This window comes from Akebia trifoliata, chromosome 5 (assembly GCF_017979445.1).
Source record: "Akebia trifoliata isolate Shusen 1 chromosome 5, ASM1797944v1, whole genome shotgun sequence".
In the NCBI taxonomy this organism is placed as follows: Eukaryota; Viridiplantae; Streptophyta; class Magnoliopsida; order Ranunculales; family Lardizabalaceae; genus Akebia; species Akebia trifoliata.
Genome location: NC_141379.1, coordinates 1,289,832 through 1,302,170, shown reverse-complemented (window position 1 = coordinate 1,302,170; position 12,339 = coordinate 1,289,832). Strand labels below are relative to the sequence as shown.

The 12,339-nt window shown below is 33.9% G+C and overlaps 1 protein-coding gene across 1 annotated transcript; it reads left to right on the top strand.

Annotated features, from left to right (window-relative positions):
- Positions 1-332: 332 nt before the first annotated feature.
- On the top strand, positions 333-1,409 carry LOC147400835 (AP2/ERF and B3 domain-containing transcription factor At1g50680-like). The gene has a single exon (XM_086441655.1). It carries the CDS (start codon positions 333-335, stop codon positions 1,407-1,409), a length of 1,077 nt encoding a protein of 358 aa, XP_086297781.1.
- Positions 1,410-12,339: the final 10,930 nt, after the last annotated feature.

Here is a 12,339-nt window from a genome sequence, read left to right as displayed (position 1 = left end):
TTTCCTTTTTCATGCAACAAAGGATCTCTCCTATTTTGATTCCCAGATTTTTCTCCCTTAATTCTTTGCAAAAAAAATATTATATTTGTCTTAGCTTCTCCTTTAAATTAAATCTGTTAATTTGCTTCTTCAAAAACTTTCATCCTTCTAAGTTCTTTGTTTTCAAGGTAAGCTCTTCTTTTCCTATCGGTTTAGTTATTATTTGGTTCTCATCTTTGATCATATTTATTACTTCTATTAAATATTAAGTGTAGTTTAATTATTTGATTGTTGCTATTTCATGTCATATTTTTTGTTTCTTCTAATTTTGTATTATTTTGTTTAGGATTTCTATGGAGGAAGAGATGGTTAGCATGATTTCTAATGAAGGAATCCATGTTATGGAAGAGGGATCGGATTCAAACAGCAGCAACAACCCGTGTCGTCCTAATAAGCGTCAAAGACATGAGAGTTCATCAGCATCATTGGCAAGATTCAAAGGGGTTGTCTTACAACAAAATGGGCATTGGGGTGCACAAATTTATGCCAACCACCAACGAATATGGCTCGGCACCTTCAAATCGGAGAACGAAGCTGCAATGGCTTACGATAGTGCGGCGATCAAGCTTCGTAGTGGAGACTCTCATCGTAACTTCCCTTGGACTAACGCCACCATTCAAGAACCAAACTTTCAAAATCTATATACCACGGAAGCCATATTAAACATGATCAAGGATGGATCATACCAATCAAAGTTTATGGATTTTGTGAGAACCCAATCTCTGAAAATGGAAAATAACGTCGAATTCAATATGGGGAAGAGATGTGTGAATGATAGAGGTGGGTTTTCTTGCCAACAACTATTTCAAAAGGAGTTGACACCAAGTGATGTGGGGAAACTTAATAGGCTTGTGATTCCAAAGAAACATGCAATCAAATATTTTCCTCATGTTCTTGAAAGTTCACCAGATGAAGATGAGAAAGTTGGAGGTGTAGATGATGTGCAGTTAGTTTTCTTTGATAGACAGATGAGATCATGGAAGTTTAGGTATTGTTATTGGAAGAGTAGTCAAAGCTTTGTGTTTACAAGAGGTTGGAATAGGTTTGTTAAGGAGAAGGAATTGAAGTCAAAAGACATTATTACTTTTTATAGGTGTGAGAAGAGTGAAGGGTTTAAAGAGGAGGAAACATTCTGCATGATTGATGTAGGTTACAATGGAGGTGAAAGCAGTAATGGCTTTGTTGGTGGGTTTGATGAGTGTGGTGGAAGAAAGTTGGAGATGAAAATGGGTTTTGGTGGGAATTTTGAATTTTATTCAAATAGAGATATAAAGAGATGGGAGGAGGAAGAGAAGCTGGTGATGAGTTTGGGTCCTCCACAACTGGTTGAGAAAAAGGGTTTTAGACTTTTTGGGGTACAGATCAGTTGATGATGAATTTTTTTTTTTTTTTTGTCTTTTTTATTTATTAGGGTTTTAGTCTTTTACAACAAGACTTAACCGTTCTTGTCTAAGCCAACTCATGTATGGAAATGTATAGCTAGTTAGGTATTTGTTAGTCAAAGAGCTTGAATTAGTAATCTTAACTAAATATGGGTTACTATTTTGAGTGTAGAATCTATAACATTTCCATTTAATGAGCCATTGAAATAAGTAATTTGTGAGGAGTCAGTGCTTGAGTGACTCAGCCGGGACATCTTGACGTGGTGCCACGCACATGTCCCTAGATGCATTTTATGTGTATCTCGCGGAAATGCATCCATGGACATGTGTACACCACTAAGACAAGATATCCCTCGTGTGTCCCCCCCCCCCCCCCGGGTCACTCCAGCATTAATCATTTGTGAGTTAGGATACCTAGATGTATTTATGTGTAATGAAAAATAATCATATAGTCTTAATACATTTGAGAATTATTATAGTCTTAATTATATGAATTTCTCTATAATCTGAAACCTAATTTTTTAGAAATTAAAAATCCTATATTTTCTTTTTCTTCCAATATTTTTGTGACCCAGGTTGGATATTTGATGAACATTAGCTATTAATTTCACATGAAACTTAGCATAATCACATCATCATAATTTCTATTATCATCACTATCACGATTGTAGAAAAGGGTCGAAAGTTAGCTGATAGATGTATTAAAATTAAATAAGAGTACACATATTTGTCGTTAACTATGTGCTAAGTTGATGAGTCAATAGCATGGCACCATGTGCACTCAACCAATCATACTTGTTTTTGCAATACTTGTGGTGTCATGCCACTGGCTCATCAACTTTAACAACAAATTCGTACTCTATATGGAGTTGATTTGCGAGGAAAATGATTAAGGAGAAGCATGATTTTTAAACTCGTCCGAGACCGAGACGTATTGCCTGAGTTAACTTAGTATCGGAGCTGAACGAGACCAACTCACAAAGTCATTTTCTTGACCAAGTTTTATGTCTCACGTTATATGGTTTTTAAACTCGTCCAAGACCGAGATGTATTACCCAAGTTAACTCGGTATCAAAGCTGAACGAGACCAACTCACAAAGTCATTTTTTTGACCGAGTTTTATGTCTCACATTAAATTTTTTGAGTTATCTCACGAGACGTCTCAAACGTATCGGAAAACTCGTCCGAGACAACTCGGTATCGGAACTAAACGAGATGAGACGCGATACTGAGTTTAAAAACCATGAGGAGAAGTGTAGGCAACAAGTGAAAGTTGGGGAATTAATTTTCTAGGTGGTTCGAATAAATCAGTGATCGATTCTTTTATGATTAATACTGGAGTGATCTCAATATGTGACACATAGGCGACATTTTGACATGGTGGCACGCACATGCCCGTAGATATATTTCTTTGAGATACGAGTAAAACGCATCTACAGGCTCGTGCCACCACCACGGCAAGGTCATGACCCTAGCACGACTCTTCTTTTATTTATCCAGTTTTTTTTTCCCCGTAATTTTAAAGATAACAAGGGTCATTTTATGTAATGGTATCACTGAAATTTCGTAAGAATCTTTATAGTTTTGGTAAATATTTTAATTCTAATTACGATAATATGGAATATATTCTGAAATAGGAATTGATCCAGAAATTTCCCTAAAATTGTGCATTGTTTTGTTAATTATAACTTGCATGAGAAATTATCAATTCGGTCTTTAAAAAATCGCCCCTTTAGATTGGTGGGCCAAATGAGGATATTTTCAGGGAAATATGTCAAACTTATAAAATTCTTTACGAAACTCATGCTAATTAATGATGGAATCGAAAGGGAAAATAAGTAATGAACCAGTGACTAAGGGATTTCTTTCTAAACACACCCCTAATGTTAGTCCCTCACCTCCTTTCAATTGGTGAGATCAATGTTTTAAACTGTCAAAATCGATAATTCAAATCATTGAGATCAACCTTCGATCAAAATGTTGGGATTGACCTTTTATAATTGTCGAGATCAATGATTAGAAATTACTAATCGCGGTGTTTTGAAAATGAATCAATTGAGATCAATAATTCAAATTGTCGAGATCGGCCTTTTTACATTCATCGATCTTGTTTGAACATGAAGCATTGTGATTATGATCAATGAGTTAAATTATCGAGATAGAAAATTTGAATGGTTGATCTCCATGATTTGAATCCTCAATCTAGACAATTTAAGTGGGCACTAAGAAAGAAAGATTTTGCTAATACTACCCCCAAAGTTCAAAAACATTCACAATGAACACGTTAAAGTGTATGTTTGTATTAGACGTCAAAATCTAATTAATCCAATTCACTCTAACAAACACATTAATGTTTGTGTTAAGTGTGTCAGATATTAATATGCGTGTTAATTGTGGCTAGTGGTTTGGCTAACCACGTCAGCTTGCTGATGTTTTTGATTTTGAAAACAATGACTATTTTAATAGTTAAATTTTTTTTTTTTATTTAAAAAAAAATTGAGTAGAAAAAAATGACTTACATGTGTAGGGTAGTGTATACATTGGAGTTCTTGAACTTATTAAAAGAGTCGTGCTAGAGTAACATTAAAATTGACATCGATTCACACATTGTTGATGTGGAGGTGAGCACAAAACCATAGATGCTTTTCACTCGAAAGTGGATTCTCTATAGTGCTGATTCCTGTAGCACTTGTAGCACAGATCAAACAAATGAAAGGGCACCACATCAACTATACACTTAGATCCCACAATTAAAATATTGGGTGTTCAATAGTTCTTCATTTTCAAAGACATGGATCTGGAGGGAAAAAACTAATTTTTTTTTAATCAGATCTAAATCATGATCACAAGAGATTGAGATGATAATTTTTTTTTCCACGATATGTCTCTCTCATCTGTTGGATTTATGCTACACGGTGCTACATGAACTGTATGTCGTAGAGGATCCACTTCCTTTTCACTCATATCTCGATGAAAAGCATCTATGACTCCATATATACATCCACATCAGTAATGTGTGAATGGATTGCAATTTCAATGTCACTTCAACATTTTTCTTGTTAAAAAGTGGTTTACTCGTGATAAAAGTGCTTACGTGGCACCTTTAACATGTAGATTCTAACATTTCCATTGGAGATGCTTTCAAGTTGCATTTAGAAGGACGTCTCCTAAACTTGTCCATCAAATAAGTTATATATACCATCAATATTGATCATGTCAGCCCGTCATGTCACGCAAAATTAATATCCATGAAAAGCTTTCATTCTTTATTTGATAAAGTAATAATTAAGGGTGCAACTTGGTTTGATTTGAGGTCAAATTGGAATCGAACCGACATAAGTCGGTCCTAAAACCGAACTAAAGTCGGTTTGGTTCTATGGGTTGTCAATATTCTATAAATTGTAAGTAACATTTTAATGAAAAAATAAATATATAATAAACATAAATTTTCATAGAATAAATCACTAATCTATCTATAAAAAGTCATTATTTTATCAATAAAAGATCATTAATTTATGTCCTAACTCCTAAAATAATTCATTACAATTATTGTATATCTCTACATTTATTTATTGCATAAGGGTTTGGTTCTCGATTTAATTCGTTTCTATACAAGTTTGATCCGAGAACCGAACCAAATTAATCAGTTCTCCATTTTCGTAACTCAGAACCAAACCACCTCAAAGCTCTCGGTTTGGTTTGATTCTCGGTTTGCACCAGACCAACTTGCACCCGTAATAATAATGAGATATTTTGAAGAGAATATTTCACAGGCTAGAATTGCAAGTTGGGTGATTGGTTGGATCGGGTTGGGGTCTCGCTCCATCGAGCTTGAAAGTACTAGACGGAGGTCCAAACAACCTGAGACCTGCTCTGGGATGCTAAGTTCAAACCCAACCCAAGATAACTCACTACCAAACCTCAGTCAAAGCCAGGTTGTACTTGAGATGATTTGGGCTTGCTAACTCAAAATCGATTACAACCTAAATAGAAGAAATATTCATTTAGTTAACCTAAATCTTTGGGACAAGGCTTTGTTGTCGTCGTCGTCGTACCCTCACTCAATCATTTTGTAACATAAAATTGATGTTGGGAAGCATACAATTATACAAGGATTGCAATCATTCTCAAACATATTGAAACTTTGTCAAGACTCATCTGTCGACACAAGTGTAGCCGAATCACTTAAATCTTGTGTTTTCTTCATTGCGATACCCATCACTAGATTCAAGGATCCAATTTACACTAATCACTACAATAACATACTTGAATTAAAGCGGGTAGAGGAAGGCTTGGGCCGAAAAAACGAGAACAAAATTACATCATAATCAAGATGGCTAATATTTATGGAAATCAAAATACTAGCAAAATAAAGACCAATTGATAGCTAAAATTATCTTAGTTAGCAATCGATCACTACTTCATATCCTAATGCTTCCTTCCATCCATATCAACTTGTTCAAGCCTAAAACGCTGTTGAACAAATGATATATAACTCGACGCCATCGAGTCTACATTTTCTTCACCAATGGTTGCCCCAACTAAGTAGGAACTATCGACATGGCCGTTAGAGTCACCAGTACTACCACTTGATTTCACAAATAATATCTTCTGGTTTGAAGGACCCATAAGTTCCCGATCATTAAGAAAACGATCATTAGTAGTTGAAGCAGTAGACTTAATCTTGGAATTAATTTGCATGGATGAGGGAGCCTTAGCTGCCCTACATAAATTCATGACCATCTTCCCACCCTTCATGAACCCTCTACTCTTACGATTCGACTCCATTTCGTCTCTGATTCGATGATGAATTCTTCGGAGGGTGAGAGTTATTTATAGTAGGGATTGAGATAAACATGAAACCTCTGAATGAGCAATGGTCCATACTCCCTAACTAAATATCTAGAAAAGTAAAATATCTTTTAATCCAACAAGAATTTTCATGGGTCCTTAAGATGGTCAAATATATTCCCCTTTTACCTTTTTAGATTGGGAACTTTACAAGATTTCACAACCAATGCTTTTGTATGATTTATCCATTACCAATCAAATGAATTATCTGATACTTTGCCAAGATTAGTTGGTGGGCTTTGTTGGATGCACCAATAGGATGGTAGATCTAGTTTATTAATCAATCATAGTTTATAGGACCATAGTCAAGTCGACTCGGCTCCAAACTTGATGGAACCAACTTGCTGAGTTTAGTTTTTCAATCATTGAGTCGACTAGGCCAAGTCAGCACAAAAAAAACATTAAGTCGAGCCTCAATCTTGATTGAGTTATTTGGTTATATATAATATTAGACCAAGTCAGCACAAAAAAACATTAAGTTGAGCCTCAATCTTGATTGAGTTATTTGGTTATATATAATATTAGAATTTTTCCGCATGGGCATCCTCTTTGGGCTCAAAAGATTTTGAAGAAGAAAGACAATGAAGTTGGCAGGGTATTTTGAAAAAGGGGTAATAAAAAAAAGATAATGAATTTAGAGATTATTTTTTAAAAGGACGGTAAAAGAGTAAAAACAATAAAATTATAAAAAAAAATTTGAGATTAAATCACAATCTCTCTTTATGTGAGAATATAAGGAGTGAGGTCCACTGATGTGTTTTATTTTATGAATAATGATTTTCTGACCCCCCCAATCATTGAACAATAAATCATTCACCTCAGGATGAGTAGAATCACAAATCTTTTTCTTGTGTATCCCGAGGCGGGGTGTCAGATTATCATGACTCTTTATTTTATATATTTTTATGATAAACAAAAAAATATATTTTATTTATTTTAAAATATAGAAAAATATTTTTGTTTGACTCATCCAAATTGACTCGAGGGTTTTTGTGTTGTCTCGATTCAATGGAAATTCGAGTTAAAATTTTTCATTTTTAAAGTTAAGGTTTATACTTTATGCTTAATAAATCATTCCCCTCCTACTTACGTTGGATAATTAATCTGCTTTTCAATGCCTATAATTATTCCCATTAACTTTCTATTATTTGAAATGGAAGATTCAAGTTCTTGTGTCCTAAAAATGTACAGTAGGTTTGAATGCATGGATAAGATTAGTGTCATTTTCACTCTCTCCCACTATGACAGAATAATCCTACACTGTTGAGATATTAGCAAATTAACAGAATATTAGATTATGATGCAACCACCATTTTCAAGAATTTAGAATTCAGATTAGATCAACCATGCAACGATAATTTTTTCATTTTCTAAATAAACACTCTTGGGGTTATTATAATTAACGAACTTAATTATCAAAAGGATCTTATTGTTTATCACAACCAAGTTCAATCATAGACACGTACGGTTTAAAGTTTCGTTTCATTTTTAAAATATTTCGTTTAAAATATTTCAATTTTGGTTGAGATTGGAATGAAACTTTGATCATGAAATGTTTTGAAATAATTGACTTTGAATGTTCGAAATGTTTCAAAATAATTTGATTAATTAAGACTGTTTTGCTTTAATTTCTTCATGATCGAAATATTACTTTTAACAGAGATTTAAACATTGATCATAGGTGCTCCCCAGATTAATGTCTTGTATAATTATAATTTTTCTCTCTATATAAGAGACTAGAGTTCACCCGTGACATGTCATAGACATTCTCTTTCAGGTTAAAAAAAAAAAAAATAGATTAGATAGTGACAATTTTAACATAACCTGCAAACATGACTCGAAAACGATATAAAATTAGTAGGTTTTAGTCAAGTCTAGTTACGTTTGGAGTCTTATTAGTCTAAAAGAAATAACATAAATCACGTAAAATCATAATTTGATGAGAGAATTAAAGATATAAAAGTGAAAAAAAAAATAAAAAAATATTATTAAAATTTTAAATGATAAAATAATTAAAATAGATCCCACAAAATTTGTGACATAGAACCGTACCAATCTTCTCCTAGGATTTTGTTGCTTTATTTGATTATCTACTGGGGACTAGAAAAGTTCCCGACTTTTGTGAGACCATGTAAGAGATAAGAGATTCTATCGTTCAGACTGACAGATCAGATGGCACAACATCAAGTTGGGACTGTTGGGATTCTCTTTTGAGTTCTGATCCTGTACTTCATTTTTTTTTTTTACAAAGCAAAACTCAATCTGATGAGCAATCCTTAGCCACTGGATTGAGGCTTTTAATTAATGATGGGCTTAAAGATAAGCCCATTGATGAATTCAAACCTATGATGTAATCCATGGAATATCTCTACTTCCACGTGGCACGCAAGGAGACCCAAAGTAAGATGCCCAGATCACAAAACTCATCTTCTTTGGGATTTTACGTTTTGTATTTGATTGAGCGAGTACTGTAGTCCTTCCATCCTTGGATAGACTTGCTTTTATGTGTAAAATAAAGCAAACCCCAAATCATTTTTAGCGGCAAAAAAGGTCATTTACTTTGTGACCAAAGTCTTGGGATCAGGGCATCTATCTTGTATTCTAAATCTTGAGATTAGGGTTTTGGATTAGATTAAGATTTAGGATTTTGTATCAAGGACAAGCTTAACTCGGATGGGTAAGCTTAGACTGAGTTATATGTAGAAAATGAGTTGCTTTTGGGTTAGAATATCTCAATCCGACCTCAATTTGAGTTGGGCTCGGGTTTAGGGATTGAGCAACCCGGCTCAACTCGAATCCGATGCTTATACCAATATTATTATAATAATTATATTATATTTTTTATTTCATCTTATTGTTATGACTAGGGAACAATTAAATATTATTAATGTGAGTGCTGATTAAGTATGGATTATCTAAATATTCTCTCAATGATGAATTCAAAGGTTGTATTTGATTTTATTTATTAGCGATTTTTATTTTTGATGTATATTTTTAAGATAAAATAAAATTATATATTGATTAAAATAAAATTAGGGATATTCAATGAGCCAACCCACTCAAAATTATATAACTTAGGCAGTTCAACCCCATTTTAGAAGATGAAGTTTGAGTTGAGTTTGGATTAGTGAGCTTAGACCCATGGTCAGATTGAATTGAGCTCGGGTTAAGGGTTTTATCACTTGGGTTGAGCTTGAGTTACCCTCCAACCCACCCAGGTTGCAACCACAAGAGAAATATACTAGGGTTTGATTTCATGGATAAGCTTAAATTCTAGGGTTTATAATAATAAGCTTGATTGTTAGAAAATCGGATTTGGAAAGGTGTAGGTTCCATGTTTGTCAAGCACTCATGATAAATTCAATATAATAAAAAAAATTACACAATCGATGGAATTTATTAAAAGAGAGAGAGAGAGAGAGAGAGAGAGAGAGATTAGTATGAAATCTCAAATTATAAATAATAATAAAAACATCAACTATTTGAATTTTAATATTAAATAAATCAGTCGCATACCTTCTATTGTTGAATTTTAGAAATCCTAAGACAAATTCCAATATAATGTTAGAACTTAGAACAACAATAGCAACACCAATAACACAGTATTATTATTCCAAAGATGTGGGGTTGGCTAAGCGAATCACGTCTCTTCATTCTTTTCAGTCCAAAGTCAAATCTTATGAGATAATTACATAAATAAAAACACTTATTCTATAATATGCCAAGGTAAGTGTTTAAATTTTTTGTCCTTAAAAAGTGTTTTAATGCCCCTCCAAGTGGCAATCCTTGTACTATAAGGCCCTTATGATGCACATCTCCTAATATACAAATATTAACTTTGCTTCAAGAGTCTGACTAGCCTTACAAACTTAATATGGAAAAAAGGCCTTACTAAGTCCCATCCACCATAAAAATCTTGAAGTCTTGTTTTATATATCTCAACTCTTTTTTTTTTTTTTTTATGGTGAATGAGATTTAGTAAGGCCCTTTCCTCATTATCTTAGTAAGGAAAGGGTTTCTCTAATATAAATGGAACCCAAATAATCACCCAAATTTGGATTGAATTCCCTAAGAAATTAGAAAAATGAGATTTTGCCTAAAGATAGACTATTAGGAAGAAAGTATTAGAGGTAGCAAATACTTATCCACTTAAAATAATGTAAATATTCAAAAAAAATGTTTTAGAGTGACACCCCCTCTGACACACCCTTATACGCCTCATGACGTGGCATGGGTAAGAATCATAGATTTTTCCCTTGGGATACACAATTGTACATCCTCATAAATATGTGCAATTGTATATCCTGAGAAAAAGAATCTATGATTCTAGACCATGCCATGTTAAGGGGTGTGTGTTAGAGGGGTGTTAGAAAATCTCTATTCAATGTTTTAAAATCACCTCGAGGGGTTGGTTGCTCTTGGAGTCCAAATATCTCATTTATTAATCTCATTTTTGATAACTGTAAGATTTTCACAATTGTTATTCGATTGAGCTACACTATTTTGTAAAATTGGGTTTGTTAGGTAGCTCAAATTACCACAATCAAAATGTTATTTCCCTTGAATTCGTTTACGTAAAGGCAAAATGCTGAAGTAACATTGAAATTGACATCATTTCACACATTGCGAACATGGATGTGTACAGAACCATAGATACTTTCACCGAGATACGAGTGAGAAGTATTTATGGTTCTATGCACACCAATGTGTGAAAGAATGTCAATTCCAATGTTACTCCAGCACGACTCTTTCGGAAAATCAAGTAAAAAAGTAGAATCATATGATGAGAATGCTGAGTTACAAGGCTAATTTTTGGAAAAAATTTTTTTATAGAAATAATAATAAATAAATAAATAAACACAAGTTTTGTTTATATGTTTGTAAATCTATATGCATGAACCACCAAACATGGTTGAATTTCATTTTCAATAAAGGAAACAGTGGGTTCAAACCTTTTGGAAGAAAAATCAAGGGTCTGGAGGTTGAAGAGGAGGGACTTAACTCATTTTAATTGGTCGTATAGCATGGACAGAGGTCAAGATGATTATGTTATCAATTTGAAAACACGATGGCATAATGATTTTCTGACGCTCCCTCTAGCATACGTCCCCTGACGTAGCATGTATTAGAATCATAGATTCTTTTCACGGGATACACAACTGCACATATTTATGGAGATGTACAGTTGTGTATCTCAAACGAAAAAAATCTGTAGTTCTAACCCATGCTACATCGGGGGGCGTCAAAAAATCACGACTCATCTTTGTAGACATCCCAATTTGAATTGACTCCACTCGAAAAGAACTCAAAAAGATGCATTTTTATAAATAAATAAAAAAAACTTCAACGAGTTTATTCCAAATAATAGCCTAGGGCCTTGTGCTTGGCCCATGGGTTAAAAATGGATTACTTCCCATCATAAACCTATACCCTCACCACCTCACCTTTCAACCCAACCCAATCCTATACGCATTCTAACCTAATCAAACCATTACCCAACCTCTAAGTCTATTGGACCTAAAATTCAACCTAAAATCATAAGTCTAAGTCTCAACCCAAACCTAAGAATCACACCCAATCACCATAAGAGATCAATGATTATCAAAATGAGATGCATATCACCACTACAACTCACCCCCTTAATTCATCTACCAACCCATCACCTTTCTCTAAAAAATTAAAATACCTACATCTCAACCCACACCCATGTCATAACCTACCCCTATAGTTCTCTTCAAATCCTTCATCACAAGTCACCCACAATCAACTCACCTAACACACACACCCCCACACATTTGGGACACATGTCATCATCTCCTCTACCCTCCCAAAAATATCAATAACCACCATTTTACACAACTATTTTTCTAATTAAAACTGACTCCTTCTAACCCCACCTAACACTCAACCCATATGGGTTGAAAGATCCAACCTACTTGGGTAAAGAATGACCCGTTTCCACCACCTTCCACAAACGCCTTTCCCCAACCCTAAAATAACACCTCTCCAATGCCTACATCTCATGCCATTATTCTTTAATCCTTCACCTTTGACATTTCTACCCTTA